This window comes from Lissotriton vulgaris, chromosome 6 (assembly GCF_964263255.1).
Source record: "Lissotriton vulgaris chromosome 6, aLisVul1.2, whole genome shotgun sequence".
Classification (NCBI taxonomy): Eukaryota; Metazoa; Chordata; class Amphibia; order Caudata; family Salamandridae; genus Lissotriton; species Lissotriton vulgaris.
The window spans coordinates 562,665,219-562,683,588 of NC_141694.1; the positions used below are offsets into that span (position 1 = coordinate 562,665,219).

The 18,370-nt window shown below is 46.2% G+C and overlaps 1 protein-coding gene across 2 annotated transcripts in view; it reads left to right on the top strand.

Annotated features, from left to right (window-relative positions):
- DOP1A (DOP1 leucine zipper like protein A) overlaps positions 1-18,370 on the top strand; it is a 1,079,867-nt gene that overhangs the window by 764,474 nt on the left and 297,023 nt on the right. For both annotated transcript variants that reach the window (XM_086926553.1, XM_086926552.1), the window contains one exon: positions 6,237-6,292. In XM_086926553.1, coding sequence (XP_086782679.1) covers positions 6,237-6,292 — 56 coding nt within the window. The remainder of the gene's footprint in view (positions 1-6,236; positions 6,293-18,370) is intronic.

Genomic DNA, 18,370 nt, shown 5'->3' on the forward strand with positions numbered 1-18,370 from the left:
ATGGAGATAATAGACTGTGCCATGGACATTGCCACAACGTCCTTTAGGGCTTTGGCAGGAGCGGCAGTGTTGAGACGCCAAGGGTGGCTAAAGGCGACTTGGTTTAGGCCAGAAATCCAAAACAAGGTCCTTGACAAGTCAACGCCGTCTCCTCGTCATGCTTCAACATCCTGCGCATGCTACGGAAGATCTTCCGGTGGATCCCCACCGAGACAAGGAAGACGGTCACCTAGGCCCTCATCACCAGCCGACTGGACTACGGCAACGCCCTCTACGCCGGAACCACCGCCAAGCTCCAGAAGAGACTCCAGCAGATCCAGAACGCCTCAGCCAGACTCATCCTCGACATCCCACGACACAGCCACATCTCCGGACATCTGAGAGACCTGCATTGGCTCCCCGTCAGCAAAAGATTCACCTTCCGCCTCCTCACCCACGCACACAAAGCCCTACACGATCAAGAACCTAGCTACCTCAACAACCGCATCAACTTCCACGTTCCCAAACGACACCTCCGATCAGCCAGCCACGCCCTCGCCACCGTCCCCCGCATCCGGAGAACGACAACAGGAGGAAGGTCCTTCTCCTACCTGGCCGCCAAGACCTGGAACTCCCTACCGACCGACCTGCGCCTGACCCAAGACCATCTCTCCTTCAGGAAGAAGCTCAAGACCTGGCTATTCGAGCAGTAGCAGCACTCCCCCCCCCCCCCCCCCCCCCTAGCGCCTTGAGACCCTCCGGGTAAGTAGTGCGCTTTATAAATGTCTGTGATTGATTGATTGATTGATTGATCTACCCTTTGACGGTGAGGCACTCTTCGGCAAATTGATCGACGATACACTTCAGGAGATCAAAAAAGACACGGAGACAGCTAGGTCACTGGGAAAACTCCAGTACTGCAAAACTCCTTTTAGAGGCGCAATAGGCAGAGGAGGGACCTACAGAGGCGCATACCAACAACAGCGCTATTCTTCGACCAGTTCTGGATACCAGCCTAACCGCCAGTCATACCAACAGAGACAGGGTCAGTCCTCTGGTTACTCACGGCCTTACAACAAAGGCAAGCAAGCTGCCCGTGGACGGGACTCGTCCAAACGCCAATAGCGGCCTTCTGGCTCTGCCTACTGCTCCCTCCTCCAAGAGATCATCAGTTGGAGGCAGGGTGTCCAAATTCCTTCTGAATTGGTCCCAAATTACATCGGACCGTTGGGTGCTCAACATCATCAGACGAGGACATACTTTGGAGTTTACGGAAGTCCCTCCACCCAGGCCCCCGTCAGCCATTCCATCAAAACATGTACCTCTCCTACGGCTAGAAGTACAGCAAATGCTCCGCAAAGGAGCGATAGAGCCGGTCCCCTCCAATCAACAGGGCCACGGTTTCTATTCCAGGTTCTTCCTGGTGAGAAAAACGCAGGAGAAATGGCGCCCCATCCTGGACCTCAGGGAGCTAAATGCCTATCTCATCTCCTTGTCCTTCAGGATGGTATCCCTACAGGACGTTTTGAAGATGATCAACCCGGGGGATTTTATGGCCACACTCGATCTGGAGGATGCGTACTTCCATGTCCTGATTCACCCAGCGCACAGAAGGTTCCTACGCTTCACAGTAGGCAAGAGCCATTTTCAGTTCAGAGTTTTGCCGTTCGGCCTTCGCTCTGCTCCAAGGATTTTTACGAAGGTGCTGGCACCTGTAGCAGCCTTTCTGCGGAAAAAACACTTCCAGGTCTTCCCTTACCTGGACGATTGGTTACTAAAGGCCCCAACCAGAGCATTGGCGCAGGACGCGGTGCAGGCTTGCACCAATCTGTTTCAAAACCTAGGTCTCACCTTGAACGTGGAGAAATCCACGCTGCTGCCATAACGGAGAGCGCGGTTCCTGGGAGCGATGTTGGATTCGCAGCTCTCAAAGGCATTTCCTACTCGAGAGAGGATACAGAAACTGCAGAGATTAGCACGAGGCCTTCAAAGAAAAAAGTGTCTTTCTGTACGCAGCTACAAGTCGCTGCTGGGGGTGATGTCATCATGTATTCCCCTGATCCCGCACTGCAGACTCCGGATGCGCCCCCTCCAGGAGCAACTGGACCTCCAGTGGCAGCAAGTGCACGGATCGTTCGACGACAAAGTAATGGTCACTCAAGAGATGAAGGAGGCAGTGCTTTCTTTGGTGGTCACATCAACAGAATTTATGCCAATGTTTATCCTTCGCAAGCGTACCATCACCTCACATACTGACGACGGATGCGTCATTGGAGGGATGGGGAGCAGTGATGCAGGACCTGCAGGTCAGCGGCCATTGGTCTCCAAGCGACCAAAAGCTACACATCAACCTGTTGGAGCTGAGAGCGATCAGGCTAGCCCTTCAAGCCTTTCTTCCGTGTCTCCAGGGTTCACAGGTGCTAGTCCGGACGGACAACACCACAGCTATGCATTACGTGAACAAGGAAGGAGGAACAAGGTCACTCCTCTTGTCGCGAGAGGCTCAAAGGATTCTGGAATGGACAATTCTTCACAGCATTTCTCTAAAGGCGGAGCACTTACCAGGAGTGCTAAACGAGGGCGCCGACAGGCTGAGCAGGCTCACCTCAGTCAGTCACGAGTGGGAGCTGAAACAACAGGTTCTAGATCCGCTCTTTCAAACATGGGGCACACCGGAAGTGGACTTTTTTGCGACGCCAACCAACAGAAAATGCCGAGCCTACGCCAGCAGGTTCCACCATCAAGGCTCATTGGGCAATGCCCTATCAATAGCCTGGACGGGAAAGTTTCTCTATGCGTTCCCACCGATTCCCCTGCTTCCTCGTCTCATCAGGAAAATGAGGACGGAACCATGCAAGCTAATCCTTATAGCCCCGGCATGGCCAAGACAATTCTGGTACACCAAGCTCCATCTGCTATCGCTAGTACCTCCGATAACGCTGGAGGATGTTACGGATCTCCTGACAATGTCCGAAGGACAAGTTTGGCATCCAGACCCAAGATCGTTGCACCTGACTGCATGGCTCCTGACCGCGAGAATACATGAATGTTCCTTTCCAAAGAGGTACAAGACATCCTCTCTCAGGCAAGGGCGCCGTCCACAAACAAAACATACAGACTGAAGTGGAAAAGGTTCTGTATTTGGTGTACGAAAGAAAAGATTGATCCTTTCACGTCAAAACCTCATCAGCTCCTACCTTACCTGCTCTCGCTAGCTAAGTCTAATCTGTCCCATTCTACTATCAAGGTTCATTTAGCAGCGATTTCGAGATTCAGAAGATCTGATTCTGGTCCTTCGTTATGGTCTGCAAGAATTGTCAAACAATTCCTCAAGGGCCTGCTCAGGGTCTATCCGCCAGTGCGAGCTCCTCCACCAACGTGGCATCTAAACTTAGTCCTGGCTCAACTAATGAAGGGACCTTTTGAGCCGATTCACCGCTCAGACCTAAAATACTTATCATGGAAGCTAGCTTTACTCTTGGCCCTCACATCAGCGAGGCGAGTGGGGGAGATGCAGGCCTTGACTATCCAAGAACCGTTTTTGCAGTTCAAAAAGAACACTACCATCTTGCAGACGAACCCACGGTTCATTCCCAAGGTCCCCACTGACTTTCACCTAAATGAGCCTGTGATCCTAAAGACATTTTTTCCGAACCCAGTCACTCCAGCAGAAAATACATTGCACACTCTGGATTTGCAACGCTGTCTAAAATTCTACATAGACCGAACCAAAGACTTTAGAAAATCTTTGCAATCGTTCATTGCCTTCGGCGGTCCAAACAAAGGTCTCCCTCTGTCCAAGCAGGGGATCTCAAGATGGATTTCGAGTGCCATTCTGCATTGCCACAAGATAGCAGGAAAACCTCTAGTGGGCAGGATCTGTGCTCACTCGACGAGATCAGTGGCTTCTTCTACGGCCCTCTTTGCGGGGGTGCATATCAAAGACATCTGCAGGGCTGCTACCTGGAGCAGCGTGCACACGTTTACTAAGCATTATTGCTTAGAGCCATTACAGCAGGATGACGCGGCTGTGGGCCAGGCTGTCCTGAGAAACCTCTTCAAGTGATGGGTGAGCTTTCCTTACTATCCCACCTTCCATGGGTAACACATTTTGTAGTTTCTTGCTAATGTTATATATACTTCTTTGCAAAATGTGTTTATGGTGTTTACTGCTTGCTATTCTGATACAAAGCATGGGAATCTATGAAAGTGCCAATACTGGGGCAAGAAAACAAGTTACTTACCTGTAACTTTGGTTCCCCAGTATTGGTAACTTTCATAGATTCCCATGCGCCCACCCACCTCCCCGGGGAAAGCTCAGCCTTCAGCAACTATGGTGTCTAGCACACTACGGCTACGAAAATCTGAGGCTCTGAGGTTCCTTCAGGAAGGTTCTAAGGGTGAGGCTATTCTGATTGGCTGACGCCTAGAGTTTGGTCTCTTTTACAAAAAGAGGCTGATATGTTACAAAAGGGAATGAGGCCTAGGCCTTTCCTTTCTCTTTTGTACCTACTACTATGATATTTTTTATTACCGAGACTCCCAGTCCGACGACGGGGAATGATACAAAGCATGGGAATCTATGAAAGTTACCAATACTGGGGAACCAAAGTTACAGGTAAGTAACTTGTTTTTTTACACCTTGTTATGGAATCTTGGGGGATGGAAATACTGACAGATGATCTTATAGACCTTATGGGGCTCTGTTGAACGACTTCATGGAAGGGGGCCCTGTGGGGGTGTATTAACTGCGTCTCAAGGTACTGAATTTACTCTAAGTCAGACTAAGTGATCTATTGAGAGTGACGAGGAAGAGTAGGGGGTGCAAGAATTTAACGATCCTCCTATGAGGATATTGTTCTACTTGCAACTTGAACTTAGTGCCGATGCCCTATAGACACTCTACTAAGAACACTGTGGCTTGCTTTGAGATACCTAGGCCTACACAGAGGGGGCAGTGTTGGGTGTTTTTTTCTCGTTCTTATTTACTTTCTACAAAAAAGCTTTATTTCAGGAACAGCCAGCTGTAACAGACAACATTCTTGTAAAGAGAACCATGCATAGCTGGATCAGTGATTAGATATGTGTCTGTCACATTTAGGATACTGGCAACTTAATTGAAATGTTTGGTTTTAAAAGATAAATGCTGAAGTACTGCGAGATTTCCATGGGACCCCAAAAGAAGACAAAAAAGTGTTGGGTGGGTGTCGATTGGTGGTGCCCGGCCATGGGGAGTTGGTTGCAGGGTCTCACTACAGGCCAGTCTCTGCACCCAACCCAATGCCATGCACGGCACTGTGGGGGGTTGGGCACCAGTGAGGGTTTGTGCATAGGGTCTGGCCACCAGGCCTTCCACTCAACCCCGTGCCACAGCGCACAGCCAACAGCCTTGCGCTTCTAGGGTTTGGATAGTTAGGTATGGTAATAAAATCTTCACATAAAAAAAACCTCTAGAAATTCATTGAAAAAACTGGAAGTTAAAGTGGTGTTATAACATGATATCTTGCTTACATTTAAAAAATGTTTTAGACATTCCATTATGGTTAACTGATAAAAAAGAATGACGAAACGTCCAAGCAACTTTTTCAAAAGTTGTTTTTTTATGTTTTTTGGAGCCCTGTCACAAATGATCTGTCCAAGTTGCTGCGGGGAAAGCAGCTACAGTGTTGGAAGCGAAGGACATATGACGTTCTACTGCAGAATATCACAGCAAGCCAATCCGCGCAGCTCCATTGCTGAAATAATAATAATGATTAAAACAAGCACAATTTTGTTTTTTGTCTAAAAAAGCACACACAGTAGTTGCTTGCACTGAAGGGAACTGTCCGGTCGGGGATTTGCTCCTTGTGAAAGGGCAACATGCTATCACTCAATGGCAAATGGCTAAAGTGGGCTGACCCACTGCCCATGCAGTATGGTGCACAGGGTGGGATAACAACGTAAATAACACAGAAACAGACAAATGGATAACAAGGGCTGGTTGAAAACCCCTATATGTAAGTATATTATCTATACAATTTTATACTAAAATCAAAAGGTCTTGGTAGCGCCAGACCTATAAATATTTAAGAGATGATTTCTCGCTATTTTTTTTATACATGTATATGAAGCATACATTTGTAGATACATATCATGAATTCATATAATCCCTGTTTTGGAGTAATATTGCATGCAATATTAGTGCACGACTAAACTAATGAAATATGTGTTATGTTATCTGGAAATCCTAGTAAAATAGTATTTTTTCATTGTTTCAGAAACATCTTTCATTGGAGGTCTGCATGTTGCAGTTTTTCTATGCATATGTTCAAAGGTAGGATAATGTGAATCCTATTTTATTTAAACAACCTAAAGGGGTCTTTTAAGGTTTAATGGTTCAAGTATATTCCCCCTGCAAAGCCACAGTATGCTCCACTGGCAGAAACTTTGTTCAGCGATTCATTGCAACCTAGGACAGGGAAATCAATGAATGGCCCGGATGCGCAGAGAGAAAATCCCTGAGCCTCCAGGGCCATTAGTCTGTGTTCACCAGCAACATGCCCCTGCTTCCAACGCTTCATTTCTGAAAAACAAAGTACTTTGCCGATTGGACACAAGAAACATTCACTTCACAGCCCTCATTGCAATCGTTGAACTGGTCCGGTGGTTGCAATGAAGGTGTTAGAAAACTCCACCCACTACACAGGGACCTCTAACTGTGCCGGGTGGTTGACCACTAGAGGAGCGGAGATCAAAGCCTCTACTGATTTGATGTGCTGGTGAGCTGCCCGCCATTCTCTAAATGATCCCAAAGTTGGTCATTTTAACTATGGTTATATAATCAATTATGTTTTATTGTTATAAAGAGTGTGTTTCTATTGGAAAGAAGTATTCAAAAGATGTTAATAGCATTATCGAAATCATAATGTAGAGTAAATAAAAAGACAGTGATTTCATGATTTTTGTCAAAACGCCTCTATAGTCCAAGCCTTTAAAAGCTGTACCAAACTTAAATTATCCTATTGTTGTACATTCTTTCAACATAAATGGATACTAATAATTGTATTTATTTGCAAGTTTGTTCATTTTATGAAACTGATGTGTTGAAATCAGATGTCCAAGACACATATACATCCCCTATTGTATTGTATTTGCATTTGTATAACATTTCATATTCCTGACACGGTCCCCAACCCCATTTTAGAGGTAGGATAGCTTGCAGTTCCATAGGTTTTGCATTGTTGAAAGAGTGCAGTATTAAAGTGTTACATATGGAACAGTGTTTTGGCGTAGTTTGTGACAAGGTGTCCTTATTGTGTCAAATATGACTAGGATGTTGTGTAGGGAACAAGAGGATGAAATATATTCGCTTATACGCATACAAAACATCCCTGTGTATGTTTGCAAGAGGGTGTTTTTAACGTGTGGCATATTTGGGAACTGCTTTAGGGTTATGTACAATGGCCAGAAAGGTGATATTATAGTGTCCAAACATAAACATAGAGTGAAGCAAAGTAAGTGTGCGATTTAGTTGTACACAGTAATATCTACCAACTTTGTGTTTGTGTGTGATTCTACTTCACTGGGTGCACTGGTCTGAGGTCATTTTGACAGCCTTACTAAATTCTTAGTGATTTTGATTTTTTGTTCCTTTTGTCAGAAGAGTATTGAGGTCTGGATGGAGAGAAAGGTTCTACTAATGTGTGTGTTCTTGATTGGTTAGATGGTCAGTATGGGTTTCTGCCTGTCATGGAGAGTTCTGTTTTGCTTGTATCACTGAGGGTTCACATATGTAAAGGATGGTCTGGATCTGTGAATAATGCACAGTGCTTTGAAGGATGAGAGTCTGACCTTGATTTGCTGGCGAACCGCTTTGAGGAGCGTAGTCAATTGGTCATGTAAACCATGGGGCTGTACTTGTCTGGATGCTGCATTATATATTCTCAGTAGTCTTTGTAGTAGGTAGAGAAGTGCTTCTAGACTAAGACCATTTGCATACTCCAGCACAAAAAGTTAATGGTGACCTAGACCTTGTGTGGGAAGACAAGCTGGGAATTGATGCGTTAGATGGTTTGATGATGAAGGTGCTTCTTGTGACTTGGTTCACTTTAGGGACTAATGTATCATATTTATATAGCAGGGCTACATTCTTGGGGCAAATTGTGATAAGGTGATAGCTCTCCCACTACCCGCAGCAGAAACTCTCCATCGGATAGAGACTTCCAGACGCATATTCTTTAACGTAGAATGATCCCCGGGCATTAGCCCGGATCCGAACATTTCCAAGCAGTACCCATGTACACTGGTAGGCGGCATCTTTTTAGTCCACATCAGCGTTGTCCACACTGAAAATGACATGGAAGGTGCCAACCCAGTGCACTGACGTTGCTGCTTTTCTTTCCCGGCCCGTCAGCGCAGATCCGGAGAGAGCTACCCCTAATCAATTTTTGACTGAACTTTTGTCAAGGTGTTTTCTTAGATTTTTTTTCTGGTGTGTTAGGGGTGTCTCTTGAGAAGCCAATGGGTTCCTGTGTTGCTTTGAGTGGGTCCACAACTCATTTACCTACAAAGGCTGCTGCGCCATGAACCCCAAGGTGCTGAGAGATCAGTCCCTCAAGCTCCTTACCGCCTGGCATCAGACAACCCCCACCACTCTCACAATTCTGGTGGCACAGAAGGTCCCGGGACCACCTAGGTAGCCACTCCAGATGATCGTTGTTGCGCTCAAAGTCGTTGAGTAATTCCCTCAAGCACAAAAAAATCTAAGAAGTCGAAGTGAACTCCGACTTTCCCGAGCCGAATGAGGCATGGGAGTGTCTGCCCTCTAGTCCTCGCTCAACCATGGAGCCTTTGCCAGGGTCTTTTCTGCAACTCCCAGACGTTTACGGAGTCAGAGCGAGCCTGCCCAACTCAGTTATGTGACAATGCACCTCATATTTGGCACGCCTGATCCCTCTCGAGCACCTTTGGGCACCACAGGTACAAAAGGGGGTTCACATGATAATTAGGTGGCTGTAATTAAGTTACTTCACCCTTGTGTATCTTTATAGAATTCCATATTCTGCAGTAGTACGGGATGTTTTTCAGTAATCAGAAGTAGTCCCATAATGAGTAAGTTTGACGACCCCTAGTGTAGTATGTCATTGCTTGCCTCATCATTTCCTCTAAGTATGCAAGCCATTAACTGAATGGTGGAAGACTGGGTCAGATATTCATTTCAGTGGGCATTATGAGATGTATCTCATCACCAAAGGAGCCAAAGTGATGGCACAATTTGGGGTACTAGCTTTCATGCAGCTGAAATACACTTTCAGCCAATAGTGCATTCAGGTCATTTGATTCCTGAACAGTGTTTGTGCAACTGTAAATCTGTGAGGCCAGTTGACTTGGTCCCAGCTACCAATACTTCTGAATATAAGTGGGCCCATTGAACCTGGTATTCAGGTTCACATGTTTTTTTAAAGATCTCCTTATTGGGTTATTCATTATAAAACAGAGCATTTGTAGAGCTTGTTATAAAATGCTTATCATATTTAATACAGATAACAATCCCCCCACGCTCGTAAACATTTAGTCCAAAATGAAAGAAGTCCCAATAAAGGGAAGTCAATAAGGAGGAAAATAGTGAGTGAGCAGAGTTTATAGAAATGGAGAGTTTCAAGGGGGGATTGAGGGTGGAAACAGGGCAAGGTTAGGGTGAGGGTGTTAGACGGTGTGACTTCTGGCGTTGAGCTATTCCTTGAAGAGGTTGCAAAAAGTTGTAGGGCCCCGAGTCTCTGTGGTTTGAGGTGCTCTATCTAAGCTACAACATGTAGTCTTTATGGGGTTGCCAGAGACTGGTGAACTTGTTATCCGTCTTAGTGAGACTATGTGCCATGGGCAGGACCTGCCACATATTGTAGAACCATAAAGAGCAACCCCACAGTCCATGGTTTTTTACAGTAGCTGTATTTCCACTCTGGTCATATTGCATGTAAGCTCCCAATCTGATCCCGACATGTCCTCCAGCTTGGTCGGTGTCCCCCCTTAGATAATGGTGGCCGGGTCAGTAATGATAGGGTAGACTAGAGTATTTATTTATAAAGTTTTTTTATAGCGTGAACAAGATCCCGAGGGATAACATAGCGCTTTACAATATGAAGGGAGGAAGACAAAAAAATATCAGAGGCAATATCCAGAAAGAGTAAGGGAGAGAAAGAGAAAACATTACAGAATACAAATAGTAGGATAATACAATAAAACCAATGTAGGGGGTAACAAGGGTGAAACACAATGTTCAGGGGGAGCTGTAACAAAATAAGAACAAAGTCAGCAGGAGGAATGTCAACAGGCCTGTGCGACTAACCCTATTAGGGTATGAATTTGTTCATTAGGAATCTTTTGGCCTCCACTAAATGAGTAGATTCTGTGAATTTCCAGTGGGAGAGAGTTCCAAATCTTAGGGGCGGCTCTGGAGAAAGCTCAGTGGCAACTTCTCTTTTTCTTAAGGATACAAGGTTTCAGGAGGATTGAGGAGGCACTTCTTGAGGCTCTTATTCCACAGGATAAGGTAAGTTTTTTTGCAAGGTACGTGGGAGTATTTAGGTGAAGGGCTTTGTGTGTGAGAACAGCAATCTTTAATTGAATTTGTGTTTCGAAGGGCAGCCAATTGAGGGATTTAGGGACTGGTAATATATGATCTTTTCGCTTAGAATCTGTAACCAGTCTAGCAGCTGAGTTGAATGCAGAGGGTAGCACTGCCGTAGTCTAACCTCGGCAAGACAAGCCCTTTGAACCACTTGCTTGAAATCATTTGGGGGAAGGAAAGGTTTGATATTTCTTAGAGTTCTCATCAAGTGGTTGGCTCCTTTGCATACATTGCTTATGTGACCTTTCATGCTCGGGTGCTTGTCCATAGTAAAACTGAGAGACTTGGCTGCGTCTACGATAAGAGGCGTACAGTTGAAAGCAGTGAGGTGGCTCATCCAGAGGTCTAACTTGGGGATGAGATTCGGGGGGGAGATGAGCAGGAATTCCGTTTTAGAGGTGTTGAGCAGTAGATGATTCTCCGTTAACCAGTTTTGAGTAAACATTAAGATAGTGTTAAGTGAGATGATATTTTCCAAGGATGAGAGTTTCAAATATAATTGCGTGTCGTCCGTATACATATGGAAGAGAATGTTCATGGAATTTAGGGAGTGAGCAAGAGGTTCCAAGCAAAGATTGAAGAGGATAGGAGATAGAGCGGATCCTTGGGGGACCCCCATGAGTACGGGAGAGGGCTGGGAGAGAGAGTGGTTTGCCTTGACTCTTTGAGTTCTGTGCTGAAAGAAGGATGAGAACCATTGTAACACCTGATCAGAAAAACCCATTCTATTTTGCAGGATGGATAGCAAGTTGTCATGATTAACCGTGTGAAATGTGGAGGAAAGGTCGAGGAGGATCAGGAGGCAGGATTTATTTTGGTCGAGCATAATTAAGATGTCATCAAAGACGTGAGTGAGAGCCGATTCAGTGCTGTGCCACTTCCTAAAGCCTGATTGGTGCTGGTCTAGGAGTTGGAAGTTCTCAATGTGGGCACAGAGTTGAGATTGCACACATTTTTCTAGTAGTTTCGCTAAGGTGGGGATGTTGGAAATGGGGCGGAAGTTATTGAGATCTGATTTGTCAGCGTTCCTTTTATTTTAGTATGGGTGTTACCTGAGCTGCTTTGAGGCATTCAGAAATCATGCCTTGTGCTAGGGAAGCATTAACAATCCTAGTCCATGTGGGGATCATAGCATTCTTGAATTTTTTGAAAATAGAAGGGGGCAATAGGTCGCTGAAGTGGTTGCAAAGGTTGATATTCTTTGAAGATATCATATTCGCTAAGGGTGGTAAAGGTGCACCATGATGCATTGTTCTTGGGATTTGTGGAGGATGATTTAAACCTCACAGAGGAGTCAATGGGTGAGGTAGTAATGGGAGATGGAAGTAAAGCCTTCTTAGCGGCTAGGTCAATGGAGTTGGTTCGAGATTTCTCCATGAAGAAAGCAGCAAGATCATCGCAGGAAGGTGGGTTGCCACCAGGATCAGTTTGGTTAGACCCAACGACAGATTGTTATTTGAGCAGTTCGAAGAGTTTCTTGAGACGATTTGCAGCTTGATCCAATTGTGTCTGAAGTAGGTCGCCTTAGCACTCTTGATTTGCCTGTTGTATCAGCTCCTGGCATCTCTAAGGAGTTTTAGTTGGTCCGAGGAGGGATTGACTCGCCATGACCGTTTAAATACACTAAGGTTGCGACGTTCTGGTTTAGGTTTTCATTATACCAAAGTTTGGATATTTTTGTTGAGGCATTTTTTACTTACATTGGAGCAATATTCTCCATGATGTTGGAGATAGTTGAGTTGTAGGCGTCGGTGAATGATTGTACCTCAAATATATTCGCTTGAGAGGAGAGGGTAAATTTACAGTGGGCAGATAGATCGTCAGAGTTTACAGCTCTTAAGTCCCTTTTCCAGATCTTAGCTTTTAGAGGTTGAACCTTTCTAATCAATACTTCCCTGTTGATATAAAAGAGGATGTAGTGGTGGTCGGGCCAGTCACAGGAGCTCAATGGCGATAAACTGCTCTTTAGAGATAGTGAGGTCTAACGTTTCTCCTTTGTTATGAGTAGGTTGGATACAGTGCTGAGTAAGATCTTGATCTGTTAAGAAAGATTTGATGCAGGAAACAGCGGGGTCATTGGTGTTAGACCAGTGAAGGTTGAAATCATCAAGGAAGATTTGTGATACCGCTGAGTCGACATTACTAGAGATGGTTTCCATTAGTTGCTCAGTGAAAGGGAGATTGTCGCCCAGGGGGTGATAAAAGGTGTGAAGTTTGCAGATAGGTAGGTTCATATTTTATATTTTTGAGACAGAGGTATTCACAGGAGGTAGGCTTCAAGGAGTCTGATTGAGAAACCGAAAGTGTGTTTCTGTGAATACATGCTAGTACGCCACCCAGTGTCAGATCTCTGTCAAGCCTAATTATATCATGAGTTTGGGGTACTAGGAGGTCTAAGAGGGGAGTGGAAGCTAAATTTAACCAAGTTTCAGTAAGGATGATAATGTCTAAATCGTTGTGTTGGATGAGGTCGAAGATATCGATGGCATGTTTACTGGCGGACCTGCAGTTAAGTAGTACACATTTAAGACAGGGTGGATTTGGGGAGGGAGACGACTGGGAGATCTTTACACTGGTGAGGTTGTTGGGGTTACTGCAACTAATATGCACGGGTTAGCCGGAATGGAAGGAATTTGTCTTGGAGGGTCAAGGTTAGATTCTGACAAGGTCGTGCTGGAGTTGTGAAAGACATCTGGATCAACGGTCAAAAAGGGGGATTCAAATCCACTGTGACAGGCGTTAGGTCGTGGGTTAAGTTTGGAAAAGGATGTGTTATTGTTGAGCGAGTCACGTGGATCAGTGGTTGAAGGTTGGACCTCATCTCCTATGTAACAGGCATTGGTGTTGACTAGTGGGATCGATTCGGACATGGAGGGACCTGAAGGCTGGACCATGTGATCCGGAGTCCTAGAGGCCTCTCTAGGCCCGCTCGCAGAAGAGAAATAATCCTAGGGACGAGATCTGTTGATAGGACTTTCAACTCATGTAGCTCAGAGGAGAGAAGGTGTAGGTGTAGCTGTAGCGAGATATCATCAAGAAGTGAAGTCAAGTGGAGTGTTGGGTGAAAGAAGGCGAGAGTGAGGGAAGAGCGATCGGCGACGGCGGACCTTGAGGAAGGCCAGAAAGAGCTAGTGGTGGTGATCGAAGCCCGGGCTAACGTCTAGTGTGCGGTAGTGTTACAGGAAAAGGGAGGGGGGACATCAAGAGAGGGCTGTATGAGTAGAGAGAGCAACTCCCCTCTTGAGTCTTCCTGTGCAGAGTTGGCAGTAGGAGAAGAGATTGAAGCCATTGGGACTCGAGGGAGCAACTCCGTTCTAAAGTCAACAGATGATAAGCTAACCGAAAGTGAGGAAGAAGAGGCCATTAGGGCCTCTAAGGGGGATTGAAGTCCCGACTCAAGACTAGTATAGGGCAGAGTTATAGGGTTGGTGAAAGGGACAATGTCTGTTAAATTGGAGGACTGAGTGACTTGGTGACGTATCTCCACTCGGGAGTCCTCGTGTGTTGAAGTGACAATCAGTGTAGAGATAGAGGCCATAGGTTCGTCCTTCAGTTGGGGAGGTGAAATAGTGAGATGATGGGATCCAACTGGGGACACCGTAGCTATGTGAGTGGGATATAGGGTGTGTGGAGTGGTCATGACAGTTAAAGAGGGTGTTCTAGTGAGTTGAGGTAATCCTACTTGTGACGATTAGGGTGTGGACTCAGTAGAAGGAGGTGAGGGGTTAATGGAGGCTGGGGTATTTAATGATGTTGAAGGAATAATAATATTCAGGCTCAGCAGGGACGTGGTGGTTGACGTAGGGTCAGGGGAGTCACTATAGACCGCTTTCCTTAGAGTTGGGTAAATATTCGCTATCTTTGCCAGGTTGATGTTAAAGCCTTGGATTAGTATGATACCATTATTGTAGAGGGTGAAAGTTGTGGTGACTTTGAGAAAGGAGGAGGGAGACGTTGTTAATTTGAGGCCATCTGCAGTTTTCTTGGATCCAGTTATTCGAAGCATGGCGTAGAGCACAGACTACCAGCAGGCCCGCTTTCTAATATAAAAGATGAGGTTGTTAACCACAGAACCTACGTTGGTGCAGAAATAGAGATCAGCGATTAAGGTTTCAGTTCTAGCTTTGAGTAGGCGATGTTTGTATTTCTTTGCTGCGTTCTTGGAAAGGCCAGTTTTGTAATTAATGATGAAGGCATCGAGACCAATAGTGCCGGGACTTATCTCCATTCTGAACAGGAGAGAAACCACAGGCAAGGATCTCCTGGGGACTCGCAGTGGGTCATGCAGAAGTAGTGGTGTCGAGACCAGAAGGGTTAAACCAGCTATCCAATTAGAACCTTAGCAAGGGGGAGTGCTCCTAATGTTCTGCACACCTCGCATCAACCCATTGAATGAACGATGATCATAGGCTACTATCAGGTATTGAGTGCTGGTACGGAGATCACAGTTGAAAGATCCAAAGCCAAATCAGGGTGAGATTTTCCACTTCTGCTGAACAACATCCAAGAGAGCTCCTAATATTAGGAGACCAAGTAAAGGCTTTTTTACAACAACAAAAAACCCAGCTGAGGCAATCTGAGATAGTACGAGCAATTATAAACCAAGCATTTATAGTCCAAGCACAACCTTAAAGTACAAGCAAGACTTTAGCTTTTAAAATCCGGGTGCAAGCCATCTGTGGTAGCTTGAGCAATATAAACCCAGTATTATAGTCCGAGCACAACCTTAAAGTACACGCAGAAAAAATAGCAATTTAAAATCCGGGTGCAAGCAATCTGAGGTAGCTCGAGCAATAAAAACCCAAGTATTTATAAACCACGTGGAGACAATTTAGAGACCAAAACAGAGGCATTAAAAAGTAAAAGTAATCTTTATAAGAAGAGCGCCACCATTTTAAAGTCAGGCAATTTAAAGCTAAGGCACTGTCCTCATTAAATCAGCCATTTCAAGATCAGGCGGAGAAATAACAACCAGCAATAGAACTCAGAAAGTATATTAGAACCTCAGCCAGATGATCATGCCACCACCGCGATCAGCAGGAGTCCCCAGGCGGGAGAGCAGGGTCTCACCCACAATGGAAAGCAGCCCAAGCGTAGCCTCAACAATCGAAGAAGATCAGCTCCCAGCAGGACCCCCGCGGTGCCCGGCAGTACAGTGCTCGGACCGGTGGCCAAAGAGGGTCGGGAGGCAAATAAGCAAAGGGCTGGTCCGCCTGGCTTCAGGCCCCAATAGGATCAGCAACGGATTGTGGCATAAAAGGAACACCAAAGTGAAATCCAGCAAAACAAAACAAAATAGAAACAAAAACAAACATGGCGTCACGGAGCCGACACTCCAAGCCCCACAACTGCTGGATAGGCTCCAGGATCTCCTTTCAGATTATTTGGATGAGCATGCACCCCCAGCACACATGCATGTGGGGTGAGGTAGTAGATGTAAATGTAAATGTACAGGAATTTATATAGTGCAAATCACCAAGCGGTTTCTAAGCGCTTGCTTAGGGAACCTGTCCTGGTATTCCCCTGTGAGATAACCCCGGCAGGGTATCCGCAAGGTGAAAGCCAGGCATCCCGCCGCGAGGGGCCGTTGTGGAGATTAAGCAAGCTATTGCCCAGAGTCGCAGAGTGTGAACCCATGAATCGAGTAGGCACCGGAGCGAGAATTGTCGAGTCCATGGACATTTTAGGACTGAAGACCCCGCCGAGCCGGGAATTGAACCCTGGTCCCGGGCTGACCTCTGCTTCCAGGTCTGCCTCCTCTAACCAGTGAGCCACACTTCTCCAGGTAGTATTGATACATCATTTTGTATACCAATTCATACAGGAGGTCCGAGTCTTTTAGGGATATATCTGAACCAAGTCTGTTGCCCATCTGAATGGTGCAATATGTTTTGGAACTCAGTCCCTTTGTTCCCTAAAAGGAACTCGCCAATTTTTTAAAGTGTGTAAGCGGTCTGATAGGAGCCGCAATATTAGCTGAATGTAGTGCCCAGTATCTAAGCTGGTAAATACTGAAGCTGCAACTTCTCTGAGATGTGGAAGTATTGTTTGCATTGTTTGAACAGTTTAATCTCATCTCTTCGGAATAGATTACACAGGGTTTTACAGTCTCCCCTTTCCTATTCCGGGAAGACTCTGGGGCACCGGGAGGGGTAAATTTGGGATTTCTGGCAATGGGGTGTTGGGGGATGGGAAGGTTGTGAGGCCCTTTCTAAGAGCTCTTTCTTCCCATACATCTAGAAATGTCCTCATTGGAGCGGTGATGCAGGTGCTCCCGGGTCGCCCAGATCCAGGTTACCCATGCTAAGTCCCATAGAGGGTAGCAAGTTACCATCCAATCCACGTGTTGCCAGGGCTTTGCGCTCTCACATACAACCTACTCCCATATGTAGCGGAGGTGAGATTCCCAGGAGTATCACATGAAGAAGGGGCACGCTAGGCCTCCCCTGTTCCCAGTGAGCATTAGGATTTTATTGAAGATGTGCGGTTTCTTCCCAGCCCAAATTAACTTGTGTATTCCGTTCTGCAATTGAGTTATGGTCCTCCTTTGTTGACTGGTCAAGTCACAGGGATGGGTTCCCGGAAGCCAGTAGTGGCCAGAGAAAGGGGGCTACATGCACTTCTTCCCCTTTAGTGTGGAGGACAGGGTCCCCGGTCACAATTTGGCCCGGGAAGGATGCTGTGTTCCCCCTCCCCCTTTAGTGACTGGCCAGGCCCATGGAGGCGGGGCTGCATGTCCTCTTCTCCTTAAGAATAAAGCTGGGCCCTGGGAAATTGCTTCCCGCAGCCAAAATCTGTCCAGGGAGTGGGGCAGCTTACCCCCTCCCCCTTTTAAATATGAATAAGTGTCCTAGGTGGGCTGCATGGCACCCAGTATTTACTGGGCAGGGCCCGGGGAGGAGGGCTACATGCCTCCCCTTATAATAAGGGCCGACCCTGGAAGATAGCGCCCCCTGGGCCAAAATTGGCCTGGAGAAGCGGGCTGATAGTCCCCCTCCTGCATAATTTAAGTGATGTGCCCACTGGACGTGGTCTGCTGGGCTAAAAATGGCTCGAGGATGGGGGCCACATACCCCCTTCCCCCAAAAAAGGTGGCAGGCCATGGACGATTGGGTCCCTTGGGCCTGGGGAGGGACGTTGAATGCATTTCGGGGGCTAGCCACTAGGCCCGAAAGCTGTGCGCGACAAGGGGTTGACAGCATGCTGGGGTTGCTCGCAGGGCCTTTTGCAGGCCAGGCCCTGAGGTCAACCCCCCACCATGCACAGCTGAAGGCGTGAGGTTGGCTGCATGCGGTTGTTGGCCGCAAGGCTCCAAAGTAACTATAACTTGTGCCCTCATCATGCACTGCTAATACCCATCTATTACATTACTTATGACATGTATGACATCATTGATAATTTCAGTGCAACATTTGCTGTAAAGTTATTTATGAGAAAACTGCGTGGAGAGTGCGAGTTATAGTTACCTTAGGGCACATGTTGTTGTTACTTTGGATAACTGGAATTATAGCTGCTGAATTTCGATAATTATGTGTGTGTAAAATGTGAACCTAAATATGACGTCCCTGTAACCTTTGTTTTTTTTTGTGAATATATAAATGAACACGTTCATTCACTTCAGCTCTTTCATGGAGTGTTTTGGGGTGATCTGTCAAGCGGGAGCCAAGAAAAAAGGGGAGTCCCAAAACGCAAAATCCCTATGCTTTTTTATTAGATTTTTTTAGGCAAGGCTATAGCAAAACTGCTAAACGGAATTACACCAAATTCCGCAGGAAGCTAGATCTT